The sequence below is a fragment of the Nicotiana sylvestris genome, chromosome 3 (assembly GCF_000393655.2).
Source record: "Nicotiana sylvestris chromosome 3, ASM39365v2, whole genome shotgun sequence".
NCBI classification, from domain to species: Eukaryota; Viridiplantae; Streptophyta; class Magnoliopsida; order Solanales; family Solanaceae; genus Nicotiana; species Nicotiana sylvestris.
The window spans coordinates 118,523,474-118,541,887 of record NC_091059.1 but is presented as its reverse complement, the minus strand read 5'-3'; the positions used below and the strand labels follow the sequence as shown (position 1 = coordinate 118,541,887).

Here is an 18,414-nt window from a genome sequence, read left to right as displayed (position 1 = left end):
CTCACACAATCGGCACCTCGGTGCTCAAGCCATAGGCAAAGACCCGGCCCCCAAGTCCTCCAGACTGGCCCAACATCAACTCATAGAGATCATATCTCGCCCCTCGATCAGAGCATCACAATCCATCAAGGCATATCTGATACTGAGTGCTCATGCGCGCATCCGAACACGTGGAAGGAATTCAAAGAGTTACATTTCAAGCTGAATCAAGGACGCATGACAAGAATTCAAGAATGTAAAGTTTTCCTAAAGGTTCTGCAACCTCTCGAGGATAAATACAGATGTCTCCGTACCGATCCGCGAGACTCTACTAAACCTGCTCATGACTCGTGAGACCAATGTAACCTGGCTCTAATACCAACTTATCACGACCCTAACCCCGAACCTGGTCGTGATGGCGCCTCTCATGAAGAAAAGGCCAGCTAATTAAACCCATTTCACTTTTTAAAACAGTTAAACAATATAAAAGCAGTCTATACATGATTTAACAATAATAAGTAGCAGAAATACAACCCGACACAACCCTAACCGGGGTGTCACAAGTCATGAGCATCTACTAGGGTATAAATACAACTGAAAGTCTGAAGTGTACAAATACAGACTAATGAGATAAAGAGAGAGAAAAGCAGAGCTGCGAACACCGGCAGCTACCTTGCTAAACTCCGATGATTGTGCCTCCGATCAGCCCAAACCTGCTACCGGGTGTATAAATACCTGAATCTGCACACAAGGTGCAGGGAGTAAAGTGAGTACTCCAATTCAGTGAGTAACCAATGTAAATAAAGACTGAAGGCAAAAAATCACGTAAAGCATATCGAGATGTTGTATAGAAGCAGTTCAAAAACCAGTAAGAAAGCAGTGAAGCTGTAAAATCTCTTAAAACCTCTTAGCTCAGTTTAAACTTCTTTGAAAATGACTTTCCAACAGTTACGCAAATAAATGCAAAACAGTTAGTGCAGATAAGCACAAATCCGCCCCCGGGCACAAATACCATAATTTAATAGGTAAAATGACAAGTAAGAATGAAAGATAAACACATAAAGGTTCGCCCCTCGAGCACAATGTCAACAACTCCGCCCTCGGGTAATATCTTAGAACAATACCAGCCCCTCGGGTAATCACATAGAACGGTACCAGCCCCTCGGGCAATCACATAGAACAATACCAGCCCCTCGGGCTATCACGTAGTACAACATCAGCCCCTCGGGCTATATCTCACATCACAATGGGTACCCGCGCTCACTGGGGTATACAAACTCTGGGAGGGGCCCCTTACGGCCCAAGCGCAATATCAAGCCATCTCATGGCATCAAATCTAGGCCCTTGGCCTCATATCAATCAAGCCACCTCATGACGTATATATCTCAGGCTTTCAGCCTCATAAATAATATCAACAAGCCACCTCGTGGCGTACATATCTCAGGCCCTCGGCCTCAAATCAGTATCAGTGTTTTCTCACAACTAGGCCCTCGGCCTTACTCAGTCAAAAATACTCACAAGCCCCTCGGGCATTAGTAAAACAGTATTTCTCAGCCCAAAATATCATTTAAAATATCATTTAAGTCTCAAAAATGAGTAAAAATGGCTGAGTAGTAAAACAGTGGAAAATATCATGACTGAGTTCAATTAATAAGTCAAAACAATGAGGAAATAGTAATAAAAATCCCTGAAGGATACAAATAGTTGGCACGAAGCCCAAATATGGCAATCAGGCCAAATCATGATGATAACAAATAAGTTTCAGTCAAATACGCGGCAAAATCATCAAACAGGACGGACCAAGTCACAATCCCCAATAGTACACGACCCCACGCTCGTCATCAAACGTGTGTCTCACCTCAATATAGCACTACGATGTGCAATTCGGGGTTTCAAACCCTCAGAATATTATTTACAATCATTACTCACCTCGAACCGGCTAAATCTCTAGCTCGCGACACCTTTGCCCCTCGAATCAGCCTCCACGCGTGTCGAATCTATCCAAAATCATAACGAGAACATCAAAATATGCTAAGGGAACAAAGCCCAAGCGAAAACAATCAATAACAGGCACAAATCCCAAAATTACCAAAACCCGAGCCCCGGGCCCACTTCTCGAAACTCAGAAATTTTTACATCAATAGATTCCTTATCTCCCCAGGAGTTCATACATATCAAAAGTTCTCAAATCTGACCCCAAATGGTCCTCAAATCCCAAATCAAAAGTCCAATTTCTCAAGCCCTAATTCTTCAATTTTAGGCTTAGTTTTGATGATTTTCTAGGTGGAATTCACAATATAATCGAGTTTTTAGTCCGAAATTCTTACCTCCAATCGTTTCCCCTTGAATCCCTCCTCAATCTCTGTAAGCACGTGATTTTTGCCCAAAATGAGAATTACTCCCAAAAAATCCAAAAAATAAAATGATTTTTCTTTGGTGTGCAATTTTGTGATATTTTGAATAAGTATTTGTATTTGTCTGTGCATGTTTATTTGCTAAATTAATAAAAAATACAAAAATATGTCGCATTTTGCATATAGGATTTAATTCTACAATTTTTAGTAATTAAATTTGTTTTACAAAAATAAAAAAATTACAAAAATAGGCATCGTTTGCATTTTTAGCATTTAATGTCCAAATATACAATTTTATGCTTAATTAATACTTAATTGTGCGTTAATTGTTATTGGGAGTTAATTTGCGCTTTTATAACTTAATTTAGTTCTTAATAATAGTTTAAGTATTTTTATAATTTGGTTTTAGAAAAATAAAAGAAGAAAAGAGAGCGAAAATATAAAGAAAGTCGGAATTAGGCCTCTTCTTCAACTTCAAGCCATAGGCCCAAAATATGGCCCAATCTTCCCTACGACCCAGTCCATTTCGAACTGGGTCGACCCAGTCCATAACCCAACACCCTTATTACCTTGCACTTCAAAAATAAAACAAAAACAAAAAAAAAGAAAAACAAAATCAAAAACCCTAACCTAAACACTAAACTATCCCCCCCCCCTCATTTTCCTTCTTCTTCCTCAAGCTCCCTTCCCAAGCCATCAATGGCTGCCCTCACCAACGTCGACCACCCTCCACCACGACCACCCCATCACACTCACACACACACGCACCAACAACTCCATAGCTGCCCTCCTCCATCGAGCTTCGTCATCCGTGGCGAGCTCAAAGCCCATCCATGGCTTCCCCTACTACGTCGCCCGCTTCTTATTCTTCTTCTCCACTGTTGTTACTACCATGGTTGCGTCACTGCTGCCAGCTTCACGTCGCCATGGCTGCTGCCAGCTTCTTCTTCGTCCTAGCTCACCCTAAGTCACCGGAAAACTCACCATGCCCGCGACCACTTCTGCCTCATCACCATGGCTGCACGCTTCTGCTTCACACTGCTTCTTCTTCCCGTAGACGACGCCATGGCAGCTGTCACTGCTGCTCCATCGATGCCGCTATTGATGCTGTTGTGACGCGATGCTACAGCTCGCCATGGCCAGCTTCTTCTGCTTTCTTCTTCGTCATCCAAACAAACCCCATTGCAGCTGCTTCAGTCCAGTCGAGTTCGCATACCTGATTGAGTTTTGGTCGATTTCGTCGATCACTGTTCGAGTTCGTCGTTGGTTGGTCGTTGTTCGTCGTTTCATTTCCGGTTAGTTGGTTTTTGAATCTCATTTATCGTCCATATTTTTGTTTGGTATTTTTCGGATCCAAAATCGATAAATGATTCAATTCTTGTTTGGTTTGTTCTTCGTTGAAATAATTTTCTAGTTTGTTCATTATTTGGTGAATTTTTCATGTTTATTTCAAATGGAAAGTTAATTAGTGGTTTTTTTCATGTTTATTTCATGTTTGTTTTATTGTTAGAATAAATATTTGTTAGTTTGATGTTTGTTAGATTCAAATTGAAATTTAATTGATTATTTCTTCAATTTGTTTCATGTGTTTATGTATTTTTAGAAATTGTTAATATTGTTAAGTTCAAGTTTAAGTTCATAATTGTTTCTAACAACAAATCTTGTTATTTGTCTAAAAAAAAATTAGTTGTGTTGAAGGAAATATATTGATTTAATCGTTTGAATCCGTCATGTTTGTTGTGTTAAAATAGATTCATTCATGTTCATGTTTGGATGATCTTGAATCCGAATTTTGTATAGTTTGATTTCTTGTTTACCATTTATGATTATTTCTTGAATTGTTCTCATAATCTTGTTTAAAGTTTAATATAAGAATTGTTTGTTGTAATGTTGTTAGAGTTGATTTTAAGTTCAATATTATTGAATTTAGGAATCTAAATATACTTGTTTGATTGTTGTTGTTGTTTAAATCCGAAAAATAGGTTTGTTGTTGCCAAAAATATTGTTCAATCAAATTTTAGTTGTTCTTGGTTGTTCAATTTGTGTTCATGTGATTTGTTGTTGAAATGTTGTTAAAATCATGTTCATGTGATATTGTTGTTATGATGTTCATCCGTGTTCATATTGTTGTTTGAACATTGTTAGAAATTGATCATATTGTCTATATTTTGGTTAAGTTTGATTAATTGATGTGTTATAGCTGATGGGTAGTTTGGTAAATTTGTAATACGTTCAGGGGTAGTTTGGTAATTTCAGTAAGGTCGGAAGGGGTAGTTTAGGAATTGTACATTTTTTAATTGTTTATTTGAAGCATGGGGGACAAAATGAAATGGGGTGGGTTGTGATATAATTATTTAATATAAAAGGGGGACAAGATTTAATTTAAAGGGGAATCTTGCATTATTTTAAATGAAGCATGGGGGACAAAATGAAATGGGGTGGTGTGATATGTTTATTTAATGTAATGGGAATGAGTGGGAAGATAATGGGTTGGGTAGAGAAAATGGGTTGATTTTAATTAATGGAAAGATTTATGGGATGAGTTATAAGAAGTCTTGAAATCAGAAACACAAGGAGGGGGACAAGAGAAATACACAGACAGGAAAAAAACGGGAGAGAGAAACAAATCCGAAAATAAGAGAGAGAAAAGGGCTGAACATTTAAGAGATAGAAAATTCCGAAAAATATTTAAGCTTTCAAATATAAAAAAAAACTAAAAAAAATATTCTGTTTTCTTTTGTTATTTGAAATCAGAATTAATTGTTGTTTCATAAAAGCTGGAAGCTTTTGTTTTTTTTTGGATTACTACTCCACCGGTCTGTTACTGGGTTGTTACTGTTGCTGGGCTATTGTTGCTGTGTTGTACTGATTTTACTGCTGCTGCTGATTCTCATCTTCATTTTCTTTTGCTTCCAATATCAGGTACACAACTGACACGCTGGTTATTGTAATCCGAAATATGAAGCATGAATACGAAAAAATGAAGAGTTGAAATTTTGAATTATATTTAATTATATTCTGAATTTTATTTGTATGTATAAATTATGTAGTTTGCAAAAAATCAGAATCATGTAGATATTTAATACATATAGTGGAACATTCGACGATAGCTTAACAAATGAACTATCTACATCTATTGCCTAAAAATAAATAAATGGTGTAGTAATTCCGTTGAATAAAAAATCAAACGAATAGGCCATCTAGTAGGAAGTTGGTAGAAATTTATTTAGTTAAATAATATTGGTTAATTTCAGCATATAAATGGTCTAGGATTAAAATTAGAATTGCTATGTTTTTTTTTTAATTTGACAAACTGAGAACATGCCTAGTATAATGTAACTAGGTAATAACATGTAAATAAATTAAGATATTTCTCCTTTATTTTGTAGAGACAAATTTCAATAAAAAATGTAGGCATTTTAGGACTGTCCTTTTAAAAATAAAATGAGATGAGCCTCGCCCAATAAAATGCACTAATTGCGGGGCCCTCAATAAATATTTAATTGAGTATTTAGAATTCGGGATGGACTGTTTAGTGAATTCCACAGTCTTACCCATAAATAATAATATGCTAATCGCTTTAGGCACGATTTAATAATAATACATTCTTAAACATGGGTGCGCATTTATGCGACCCAAATCCAAATCCTAAAACATTGAATAAAAATACGTTCCGGATCGCGGGTGCATTTTATGTGACGCAATCCAAAGACATGTTTTTAAACGATGTTCACATTCTTGTAAAAATAATAATAACAATTATGAAAGCGGTAAAAAGATAAAATTTGCACATAAGTTCATATTTGTATAAAATCAGATAATCAAGCCGAATATAACAGTTGAGCGACCGTGCTAGAACCACGGAACTCGGGAATGCCTAACACCTTCTCCCGGGTTAACAGAATTCCTTATCCGGATTTCTGGTACGCAGACTGTAATATGGAGTCATTCTTTTCCTCGATTCGGGATTAAATTGGTGACTTGGGACACCCTAAATCTCCCAAGTGGCGACTCTGAAATAAATAAATAAATCCCGTTTCGATTGTCCTTTAATTGGAAAAAAAACTCCTTGTACCCTCGCGGGATCGGAAAAAGGAGGTGTGACAATCTCCTTCAAATATCACTCAAAATGAGCAGATATGGGTGAAAATAGACCCACATTCGCGAACAAGATGATTTAAAAACATTCTGCCCAACCCTGCATTTCCTTCATCGCGATCACGGCACTCCCCTCGCGATCGCGAAGAACAAATCTTAAACTTACCAAAATTACACTACGTGAACGCGACAAGGACCACGCGAACATGATGACCAGATGAAATAACCTTACGTGATCGCGGACATAACCCCGCGTTCGCAATGCACAAACGACCTGCCAAAACCAAGGTCCAATTGACCCTATGCGAACGCGACTTCCCTCACGCGTTCGCGATGAACAATTCTCCCATGCTATGCGATCGCGAGCCTCCAATCGCGAAGGTGAAGATCCACTGGACGCCCTCCTCGATTCCTTCTATGCGATCGCGAGTCACTCTACGCGATCACGGAGAACAATATTCTTGCAACACTGAACCTGCAACTTTCTGCCTTCTTTTATGGCACAAAATGGTCCGATTGACCATCCGAAACTCACCCGAGGACCCTGAGACCTCAACCAAAGGCACCAACACATCCTAAAACCTTATTTAAACTTGTTCCAATCATCAAACCACCTCAAACAACATCAAATCACTCAAAACACATCAGATTCAAGCCTAAGTTTTCAAAATCTTCCGAAATACGCTTTTGATCAAAAACCTAACCAAACCACGTCCGAATGACCTGAAGTTTTACACACACATCCCAAATGACACAATGAAACTACTGCAACTCTCAAAATTTCATTCTGACCTCTATATCAAAATCTCACCTATCAAACGGAAAACGCTGAAATCTCAATTTCGCCAATTCAAGCCTAAAACTTCCACGGACTTCCAAAATACATACCGATCATGCTCCTAAGTCCTAAATTACCCAAAGAAGCTAGCCAAATCATAAAAATTCCGATTCGAGATCATATACAAGCAAGTCAAATCTTGGTCAAACCCTTCCACTTCAAGCTACAACTGAGAACTGTTCTTCCAAATTCATTCCGATTTTCTTGAAAACCAAAACCAACGATTTACATAAGTCATAATACATCACACGGGACAAGTCATACCCGATAACTGGCGAGCGAAGTGCAAAAGCTCAAAGCGACCGGTCGGGTCGTTACATGTGTAAGCTACTACTACAAGTTGCTATGTAAGCTGCTACTATACCAGATATGGATAATCTTTTACTGAGAGTAATGTTTATCCATAACGGAGTACTAAAAGGATAAGCTCATTGTACCAGATATAGATAATCTTGTACTGGGGGTAATATTTATTCATAACGAAGTACTGAAAGGATAAGCTCATTGTACCCGATATGGATAATCTTCTACCAGGGGTAATATTTATCCATAACCAGGTACTGAAGTGATAAGCTTCTTCAGGAGGCTTATTTCCAATAGAGTATTAAATAGATAAATATATTTACGGCGGAGTCACATATGGATAAACGTCTTCAGGAAGCTTATTTACAACGGAGTACTAAATGAACATCCATAATATAATATATTTATAACAGTTTCTACTTCTTATCTTGAGAAGGAGTTTTAGAAAATATTTTCTCTTCTCTTGAAAGGGAAAATATTTTCCTCCAATTGGAGGAAAATGAGTTGATGAGGAAAATATTTTCCAAAACATTTAAGCCAACCAAACATGAGAAAATTAGAAAATATTTTCCTTCATACCAAACACACCCTTTGTGTATGCAAATTATTGTGTACCGCAATAAAACATATACATGTGTTGCATGCCCTTTTGGAAGATTTTCCGGGCAACGATACTGTTGAAGATTAAATTTCACAAATGGTCACATAACTATTACTTTTTTTTCATCAAAGTCATATAACTATGTTTTCAACTTTTCACGTACAAAAATCATAAAATTTTTACTAACTCTCACAAAAAACATAATAGCCGAAAAATATAATTTTTTAGTAGTATTTTCTTACTCCACGATTTTTTATTTTCAATCTATAAATAATAATCTAATTAAAATAGGGATGAGCCAATCGGACCTGATCCACCCGATCCAATAGCCACATATATAAATTAAACTAATATTAAAAGTGAATCTTCCAAAACACTATACTTCTATTTTTATTTTTATTTTCAAGATTTCCATTCAAATTGATATTATTTTCGTTTTTAGCGCTCTCTAATTATATTTATTATTATTTTTGTGAGAATCTCATGCATTCCAAGCTAAGTTTTTTTATGGGGAAAGAGGTTCACTTTTAGGATTATTTTAATTTATATGTATGGGTACTGGGTTAGGTTGGACTGGGTCATTCCTTTTTTAAGGAAAAAATATAAAATTGATCGGTTGGCTGAAATTAATTTCATTCGCTAGCCAAAAAATATATAAATATGTATGTTACATGTCTCTCTCTCTATATATATATATATATATATATATATATAAAATTTAAATTGGGTTATTACTTACTAGACTGAATATAAAAAATAAAAAAATCTAGATAATGATTTTGCGAGAGTTAGTGAAAGTTTTATGATTTTTATGTGAGAAAACAAAGTTATATAACTTTGGTAAAAAAAAGTTTTATAATTTTCGTGTGAGAAAACAAAGTTATATAATTTTGATAAAAAAGTCATACTTATATGACCATATGTTAAATTTACTCTATTATTGAAGAGAAGGAAAAATAATGTGTAATGAATCCGATGGTGGTGTCCGGATGCATGTATTAACTAATCCCTTTGGATTTTCCTCCATATGTTCCTAAAGTAGTTGTTTACTTGCGCCTTATGCTCAAGGTGATCGATCGCATCGTACCTTTTAGGATTGCCTTTTTCCATGGACGTTTTACTTTTTACTTGTCACTCCTATATATTCAATTTACTCAGAACTTGGATTGTAGTCACTGTTGGATCTCCTAAAAATGCTAATAAGTCTTTGTAATTCCAAAAAAAACTTCTAGCTAGATGCTAAAATAGCTTAGGGATTACTAAATGTCAGTAGTGTGCTAATATTTCAACAATACGTTTCAACATTGAATAGTGTAGAGGCCAGTGCAGCCAATTGCACAAAGATCAGGTGATGTCTATATCCTTCGGGGTGTGTCTGTCCCAACCCGGATAAGGATATACTCTAGGAATTAGAAAAAGAGATTAGGTACCTTGTATAATCCGACTATATAGTCTTTTGTTACGTTAATAAAATATTTACTTTATCAAACATGCTCCTTCATAAAAAAATGTATATTCATCGATCATAGTGACTCTGACTCTGCTTGTTGTCGTATTCATGTTACACTTGAGATAAATTTCCTAAATGGTGGAGATTTTATGCTATGAGGACAATAGAATTCCAATTTAACAATATTTGTAAAATTCTTCTGCTAAGTCATTCTCCATTGTCCGCCGTGCCACATTTCCTTTATGACTGAACATTTTCCTGATTACTCTCTTACTTTTCCTCCTGATGTTGTGGGAAACATTACTTACATTGCTTCCGCTGGTCAATACTTTTTAAAGGTCTGTCATGACAAACCATTTAGCTTGAAGTTTATTTTCTAATTTATTAAAGTGATAGATAGTACAAGACCCAAATGAAGTGTGCATTTTAGGGAAGAAAGGCACAATAACGGGAAGATAAAAGTTACTATATGTGCAAATCAAAATAAAGCAAAACAACAGAATAGACAAGAAAGTATTGAAAAAATTACAAAAAAAAGGTAAAATATTTAATCCTTTTTTAATGTTAGTATATGAGCCATTGATTGTTGTCTTGTACTAAATAACTTGGGAATACATGTGCAACGGAATATACGTGCAACGCACGTGGTGAGAAACTAGTATAATATAAAAGCACTAAAGACCTTGGCGCTTAGCTCTTCGTCGTGCTGAAATATATAATACTAACCTTTATGAATAAATAATTATTTATTTTATTAATTGTTGCATATTAGAATGGAAAGATGACAATTCATTGGAAAAAATGATGGATTCGTCTAAAAGAAGCCTCCTTCGTTTAGTACAATGGGATCTTATTCAGAATTTGACTTCAATTCAGATAAAGATTATGAAATTAATAGAAATCAACTTTGTCAGCTTAAATTTGCAGTATGTTTGTTGTGAATACACATGGACTTTGAGTATTGCAAGATCTCTCAATCTGACTTCCTTGCATATCACTAATGATTTCGTTGAGTTGGACCAGATTGACAATAATAGTTTGAAAGTCAATTACATACCTCAACTTAACGTGTTAAATCTTCTTACATAAACATTAATTAGGTAGTCCATAATACTCTCGAATTGATTTAAAGGGTATTTCTTCAGGATTTCCACAAATTTGGGTTTTTCTCGAATGAGGAACTGCTAGTGAAATTGAAAATTCAAACACCAGATGCCAATGAGGAATTATTAGTTGTTTTGAATTCCAAAATGAAAGGTAAACAGTAGCAGCGAGCACGGGCCAAATCCCAATTTTTAAGACATTCTGCTTGTCCCACTTCTATCCTTGTATAAAAAAATGAAACGCTGCAATGTTCAATAATGAACCATAGTCAATAGTTTCACTAATGTCAACATTAGCCAGAAATAATTTAAAACTAGATGAGCCAGCCGTGCTTAGCACAGGCCCAACAATTTGAACCGCGATGTTCTCTCGTCAATTGGCATATTTTGATTTTTAAGTAGGGAACTGCGGTGCAGAAATTACACTTTTTTGGCAATTAGAAATTGCACATTTTGCCAACAAACGCAGTTAAGGAAAGCAAGATTTACACTAATAAAGAAGCTAAACTACAAAATAAAAAATGCAAAAGATATATGCGCTACTTGCCTCGTCATTATTGCACATGAAACATCTGCTACAAATTGATACACCTCTCTCTGCAGATCGTTTTGTGTGAGACAAGCATCATGCACAGGATTGCATCGCCAAGTCTTTTCACAACAACAAAGCTGCTTCTTCAAGACCATTCATAAGTGTACACACCCCCTTCTACCGATTTCAGTTGAACTGAAGAACTTGATTTCGTTTCTACAGTTACTATCAAAAAGGAAGGAAATTGAAACCACTGACTCTCTGCTTCATTGGTGTCCAAAGGGGTGGCTGTACCTCTGGCACAGTCCAATATAAGTGCGCAAAATATCTAGCATGTCAGTGACCTTCCATAAAAATAAGATGTTGAAGGAACACCAACAAGACAAACGTCATTATAGAAGAAGAATATTAGAAGAAACTAAAACCTCTTTCTTGCTTAAAAAATAGCTTTGAAATCCTGGGGAGCTGCATCACAGTGTTCACTTTCAATAGCAGGATAAATTTTTCAGCAAGCGAAGATATAGCAAGCAAAAGGGCACTTCCAATGTCACCAACCCTTTCTAACAACAAAGAAGCTGTATCTACAATTCCATACTCCCGGCATAAATGCAAGCAGCGTTCCACCCTATAGTTTTCGAAAGTCTCCAAGAATCGGAGCACTGACTTGTGCTCATACCTGCATAATAGCTACACACAAAAGAATGTATAAGGAAGACGTTGGACTTACACATAATAAACTAAATTGCATCCGCAGAATTATGATTTGTAACTAGGCTCTATATGGAAGTGGCTTCTGAAGCAGACTTTTATGCAAAAACTCTATATTCTGGTAGTTATAGTCAATAACGGTAGAGAATTTGTACTAAAAATTGCCAGAGCACTTCTTTCGGAACCAATAAGACACTGACTGGAAAAAAAAAAACAAGATAACTTTAAAGAAACAGGCTGACAAGCAGTCAATCCTCTCTGCTGGAGGCAAAAGAGAAGAGGTATTTCCATCAATACAGGGCATATCAGGAGAAAATTTCATACTAGATAAGTTGAAACGACATTGAAGGAAAAGAAAGTGAACTAGAAAGGCTTTCTCACCTATATAGCATAAAAGGTAGACCTCTAATATGGAGAGTTGTTGACAATGAATGAGTACAAGACCAAAAAGTCAGTACGAAACAAAATTTTCCTCCATGTTTAGACAAAGTTTGACTTTTGCTCAGAACATCCAAAGACAACTTTTTTGATGATCAGGTTTAACTATTTTGTGGAAGGTACAGGATAGAAGCAAGGATGTGAATAATCATAGGAAGGGATTGGGGCAGCCTAGAAGGGAACTGGTATTGAGACAGCACAACCGACTACCAAGGACTGAAGTCAAACTTATGTACAGAGGATGTAATTGGTAATACTACTCCCCTCTTAAAGACCAATCCCCCTCACTTTACAATCTGTCACGGAATACTACTCTCACCTTGGCACAAAGCAGAGAAAACAATTGGAACATAAACTTCAGGAGGACCTTCACTGATTGGGAGATGGGAAATATCTCTGATTTTTTCAGCTTTCCGCATTCCAAAGGTTCCATCAGCAGTGATGATAAGCTCATCTGGAAAGGTCAAGGAAATGGCTCCTTCACTGTTAAATCTTGATATACAATACCTCTCAAAGATACCAATCAGACTACTTTGAACCGTGGAAGCAGATATGGTAAGCTAATGCATCAGTCAAAGTTTGTGTTTTGTGGGGCTGGTATCTAAGAAGCTTCTCTGACTCAAGATAATCTACAAAGAAGGGGCACACATTTATTCATCAGATCACTTGTAGAATGTAAAACCAACAAGTACTTGTTTATGCACTGTTCTGTTACTTACAAGTCCGCCAGTTTTTCTTTAATCAGTTAGGAATGAAATGGGCCATGCCAAGAACAACTGCACAGTTCCTTTTGAGTTGGAACAAGAAGGTACCAAGAATTTAAATAAGGCATGGTATGCAATTCTCTTAGTAGAGTGGCTGGCTATGGAGCATTATCAGGTAGATTACCTCCCGAGTTCTGCTACGAATGCATTTCAAATAGGATTATGCACACCTGAGAACCACCAAGTCATCAATGACTCAACGTTAGAATCCAGAGAATACCAGACTACTTAGAAACATCAAACAAAAATAAGAGTTAAGACATACACATAGCCAGTGGCTTAAAACAGTTTACCATAGGGAGTTCTGAGGGTACTCAAGCTACAAGGTATAGCTCCACAGAAAAGTCCATATCCTGCTCATGCACACGGACCAGTAAGGGGATGAAGCCGAGCAATATCAGAGAGATTTCATAACCAACCTCTAGCTTGTGTACATCATAAATCTTCTTTTGTTAAGGAGCAAATCATTCATAAGACGAGCTTCATGCGACTTATTTTCTTCATCTAGCATACAAATTAACAATTTAAGATTATGGCCACAAGGGACATATTTATGGGCTAGCATATCTTCACATATCTTCAGTGCATGAACACTCCAGTTATTAGCACAAAGAGAAGTGAGAAGCTTCTCATATGATGCCTTAGAAGGGGCAAATCCTTTTTTAAGCATTGTGTATGAGATCGAAAGAGCATCAATGAGCCTTTCATGCTTGCATAGACCTCTTATTAAAGTGTTATACACAATTTTATCAGGAGAACAACTCTGTGCATTCATTCTGTTGAAGAGACTAACAGCAAGATCAATTTCGCCACTTCGGAAATGCCCATCAATTAGAATAGTAAAAGTAACTTGATTCGGTTGGACGCCCTCACTTTGCATCATATCCAGGTGCTTATATGCATCCTGCATCTTCTCTGCCCAGCAAAACCCTGAAAGTATGCCATTATACAAGTACAAAATAGGGGAGTGTTCTTCACTTTGTTTATCAGCCTAAGTGCAAGAAATTTAATTTGTTCCTGAGAGCTAATTGAGATTTTCAAACATTTTTCCCTAGAAAACATAGCACTCTGATGAAGTAGACGAAACAACATTTCCTTGGATTTTCAAACTGTTTCTGCGGAACAAGCCACTTCCCATGAAGTGACCTAATATTTCTAGATACGCCACTGACCAAATTAATATAGGTTACCAGGTCTCGCTCAATCTCACTTCTTTCCATCAAATCAACCAACTTAAATGCAAACTCAAACTCTCTTTTCCTTAAAAATTGTTTTATTGGAGAAGTATAAAGAACAGTATTTGGCATGAAACCCTCTTCTATCATTCGATCAAGGTATACACAACCCTTTTCAATCATGGTTTTCTTAACTAACCCATGTATAAGAGCAGTATAAGCATAGTGGCTTGGTTGAACTCCATCTTCCAACATTTTGTCGAAGAGCTCATGGGCCTGAATAGCTCGTCCATTTATTGATAGAGCATTAATCATTGTCACAAACATAGTTTCATCAGGATAAATTCTAGCCTCGAGCATTCTCCGGAAAACTTCAAGGGCCTCATCTATTCTCTTTTGTCTACCCAAACACCCAATGATAGAGTCATATATCGCAACACTAGGCTTCAATCCACTCTCTTCCATTTGGTCCAGAACTTCAAATGCTGATTGTATGTCACCCTGTTTGCAGTATTCATTCACCATAATCAAGAATGTTGCTTGATTTGGAACTTGACCTTGATCTTGCATAACTTCAACAAAGGATTTGGCATCCTCAAGCAGTCCGTTTTGGTAAAGGCACTTGACCATAGAGTTATAAGCTGACAGTGAAGGCTGAAGAGAAAGGCTTGCCATCTTGTCCATGCAAAGAAGAGCAGAATCAAGTTTTCCTCCTAAACATAAAGCAATCATGTATATATTGAAAGCAACATTGGCCAGAGGTAAGTTTCTTGCCACAATTTCTCCCAAGAGATGATCAATATCAGACATGATATCTGTAGTAACTTTTCAACTGGTAGGGCTAGGGGTGTTAGAAAGGTCACTACCACAATCATTCTTGGCAATTGCACGCAAAAAGGTGCATGCTAGAGTAATCTCTGACCCTCTTGGATGATTCTTGACCAAGGTAAAAAACAAAACATGGTCAGGAACCAATCCATTATCCAACATCTTATTGTACAAGACATCTACTTCTGTTAACCGATTCTCTTTATAAAGCGCAACAATTAAAGCAGTATAAGAGTGCACACTGGGAGCAACGTTGCACTGAATCATGTTATTTAACAGAATCAACTCACAATCAACTTTATGATCCTTGCAATACTTGCCAATCATGATTTGGTAACTTACTGCATCAGGTTCTAATCCAAATTCAGCCATCTGCTGATGTAGCACCCAACCCTTGTCCAACATGCCCAAGTTAAAAAAAACTGTGCATCAGCGTGTTGTAAGTATACTTATCCGGTGCACATCCCAACTTAAGCATTCTAAGAAACACCCTCATAGCCATTTTCATTTTCTTGTTCTTCGAATACCCGTTAATGAGAGTTGTGTACATGACTTTATCTAGAACAAAACCATAAGACTCCATATCCATGCTCAACTCAGTTTCCTCAACTCGACCCCTCTTACACAACGAAAGAACCAATGTCTTAAACAAATGAACATTGGGTGACACCCCTCTCTCACACATTACATTAAACATAAGAACCCCCGACGACACAAGCCATCCACTAACCTATTGTAACAACTAAAACTTAGTGATACTCCAGCATCAACAGCCACTACAAAAACATCAAACCAATCCAAGATGCTATGTTGGCCACAAAATCCCTCAATAAGCGCATTACACGTGCTACTACAAGGCCTCAATTTCATATCCAATAGTTTATCAAAAAGCAATTTTGCTTCCTCTAATTTACCCAAATGACAATAACAAATGGCCATTGAATTCAATAAAGACTGGTCTTTCGGTTCAATACCTCTCTTCAAAATGCAGTATACATAAATATCCTCAGCCATTTGGGTTTCACCAGATGCCACGAGTTGTCGAATGAGAAAACTGTAGCTAGTTGCATCAGGCTCGATACCGCGAGAAATGGAGAATTCAACGGCTGAGATAGCTTCAGAGACTGATGAGGATTGCTTGATGATTCTCTGAATCACTTTCTGAGCTGAAACAAATAATCCGCGAAGTATTAACTGCTTTGCAAGTGAAAAACACAAGGTCTTGTGATTATTAATTGGGGAGGATATGGGAACAGCACATGATATTGCTTCAGTAGGTAAATGGCAAGCAGTAAAAGGTCTCTTTGTTGTTCTAGAGAGATAGGAGAAGCACAGCCAATGGTGTAGTCCAAGTCTATGCTTGCTCATGGCGTTGGTCAGGAACGGAGAAAAGACCGCCGGCGACGTGGGGAGGAAAGAGACGGCGGGTTCCGCATTTTTTAGGTTAATAATACGGGTAACGTCATAAAACAAACGATTTAATTTCTGTTAATATACATTTGTACCTCAGCTTTGGAAGTTTAGAAATTTATTCAAATTGAATAAGATTATTACTATTGCTGACTTGTTTTATACCCTTTAATTGTATTTTATAATTCAAACAAATAGTAGTTTTTATGATATGTATTTGATTTTGAAAATCTTAATTTTTAATTAAAATGTTGTAACAATTGACACGATTTATACATGCAATGCTAGAAACAAAAACAAAAGAACCAAAAAAAAAAAAAGAAATAATTAGAATTTATAAGAAAAGAGCCAAAGTATTCTGATATATTAGGTGATATTGTTGAATATATATATATAAAAATATGAGGGGGGAAATAGTACATCTCTATGGCCAAAGAGCCTATTGATATTTTTTCTCCTTTTATGCTTTTTTTTCTTACTTTTTCTTTCTATCACTTTCTTTTTCTCTCTTCATCTTTACATAAATAAATGTAGTGTTAAAACTTATTCATTAGCTGGAGGGTAACATACTAATAATAAAACGGATTAATCATTCGCCAAAAGTCACATCTTAGGTGACTATTAAAAAAATATTTATGGTAATTGGTATGCTTCCAAACGCATGTAACGTCCCTAAGGATTAAGAAAGCAATCAATTTCTCCAATTCTCTCAAAAAACTGCATCGGCTCATGTTTGAAGAGGTTGCCATTATACCTTCAAATATCCCTGCAACAACACAGGTTTTTCTAACCATTAACCCATTGTTAGTCTCATTTATTTCTAATACTATAATATAGCCTCCCTTAAACTTGCATTGATTAAGTTTCTGTTAACATGGATATTGAAGTATGATATGGTTTTACTGGAAAGCACTATATTCCCTAAAAATGAATCTTTTCTTATTTTAATATTATTTTGTCGGATAAAAAAGTTCATGTTGAGTGTGATAAAGTTGCCTTTATTTCTTTGTTTTCGTTAAATCTATCAATCATTATGTGTAGTTTATTTGTTGATGTTCTTTGAGAAATAATTTTTAAATTTTCGCTTGAAATTTGAGGTTTTAACTTAATGTTCCAGAAGTAAAAAATATTTTACATTCATACTATCACTTCAATGAAGTTAACTTTTGTAAAATATATATATAGAATTAAATTATTATTAACTTGCCTATAGTGAAAATATATATACACACTTAAATAATTGGATATACAATTAGAGAAATATTAATAATTTTTAATGTTAGTAATTACTAAAAGTATGTGTAATAAAATACTACTATATATATTGTAATTATCTCATTGTGCAGGAACCTTCAGTGATTATTTGAGGGGACAATAAATAAAAAAAATGGCTTCTTAAAAACAAGAATATCATGAGTGAGTTCAAGAAGAAAGCTCACTTAAAATTTTGATCGAACTGAAGTGGAGAATTATATTTTACTCTCTATTGTTTAATATTCTACTTTTTTTCTTTTGTTTTGTTTCTTCTATGTGTCTTCTAGGGAAGAAGGTGGCAAAAAAAATGTGATAGGTATAGATGGATTTATGAGATAAGGAATTTTTTAAAATGTTGGTCCGATTCTTGGAGGAAAAGGGATCTTTACTATATTTAGAGTAATGATTTTTAGTTTTTGTTGAGTAAGTGATGGGTGAGGAAAAGCTAGAAGAAAGGAAACAAAGAAAAAAGGAAAAGGAAGACAGGAAAATGAGAAGAAAATGAAGCACCAAAAGTAACATTAGAACAAGGAGCAAGAAACTAGATACTCAGTGTTTGGAAACTAACATGAGTATCAA

At 36.0% G+C, this 18,414-nt stretch overlaps 2 protein-coding genes across 7 annotated transcripts; both read right to left on the bottom strand.

Annotated features, from left to right (window-relative positions):
- Positions 1 to 10,744: 10,744 nt before the first annotated feature.
- On the bottom strand, positions 10,745 to 16,653 carry LOC104213913 (pentatricopeptide repeat-containing protein At5g62370-like). 6 transcript variants are annotated; one of them, XM_070170980.1, is made up of 5 exons: positions 13,462 to 16,653; positions 13,124 to 13,338; positions 12,724 to 13,033; positions 11,274 to 11,945; positions 10,745 to 10,969 (listed from the first exon to the last, which is right to left on the bottom strand). In XM_070170980.1, the coding sequence occupies exon 1, from the start codon at positions 15,151 to 15,153 to the stop codon at positions 14,206 to 14,208; it is 948 nt and encodes a 315-aa protein (XP_070027081.1). In that variant the 5' UTR covers positions 15,154 to 16,653; the 3' UTR covers positions 10,745 to 10,969; positions 11,274 to 11,945; positions 12,724 to 13,033; positions 13,124 to 13,338; positions 13,462 to 14,205. The 6 variants fall into 6 exon arrangements, with proteins under 6 accessions (XP_070027081.1, XP_070027084.1, XP_009761771.2 ...); XM_070170983.1 differs by lacking the exon at positions 10,745 to 10,969 and having other exon boundaries at positions 10,978 to 11,945; positions 13,124 to 13,191; positions 13,293 to 13,338; positions 13,434 to 16,653; XM_009763469.2 differs by lacking the exon at positions 10,745 to 10,969 and having other exon boundaries at positions 10,978 to 11,602; positions 11,684 to 11,945.
- On the bottom strand, positions 15,172 to 16,539 carry LOC138887919 (pentatricopeptide repeat-containing protein At5g62370-like). The gene is made up of 4 exons (XM_070169712.1): positions 15,931 to 16,539; positions 15,662 to 15,790; positions 15,514 to 15,564; positions 15,172 to 15,429 (listed from the first exon to the last, which is right to left on the bottom strand). Exons 1-4 carry the CDS (start codon positions 16,537 to 16,539, stop codon positions 15,172 to 15,174), a joined length of 1,047 nt encoding a protein of 348 aa, XP_070025813.1.
- Positions 16,654 to 18,414: the final 1,761 nt, after the last annotated feature.

Excerpts from the sequence above, each read along its gene's own strand:
- LOC104213913 (XM_070170980.1), bottom strand. The coding sequence starts at position 15,153 with ATGTCTGATATTGATCATCTCTTGGGAGAAATTGTGGCAAGAAACTTA.
- LOC138887919 (XM_070169712.1), bottom strand. The coding sequence starts at position 16,539 with ATGAGCAAGCATAGACTTGGACTACACCATTGGCTGTGCTTCTCCTAT. Across the intron at positions 15,791-15,930 it reads TAGTGGCTGTTGATGCTGGA|AGGGGTCGAGTTGAGGAAAC; the intron begins GTATCACTAAGT and ends TCGTTGTGTAAG. Across the intron at positions 15,430-15,513 it reads TTGGATTAGAACCTGATGCA|TGCAACGTTGCTCCCAGTGT; the intron begins GTAAGTTACCAA and ends AACATGATTCAG.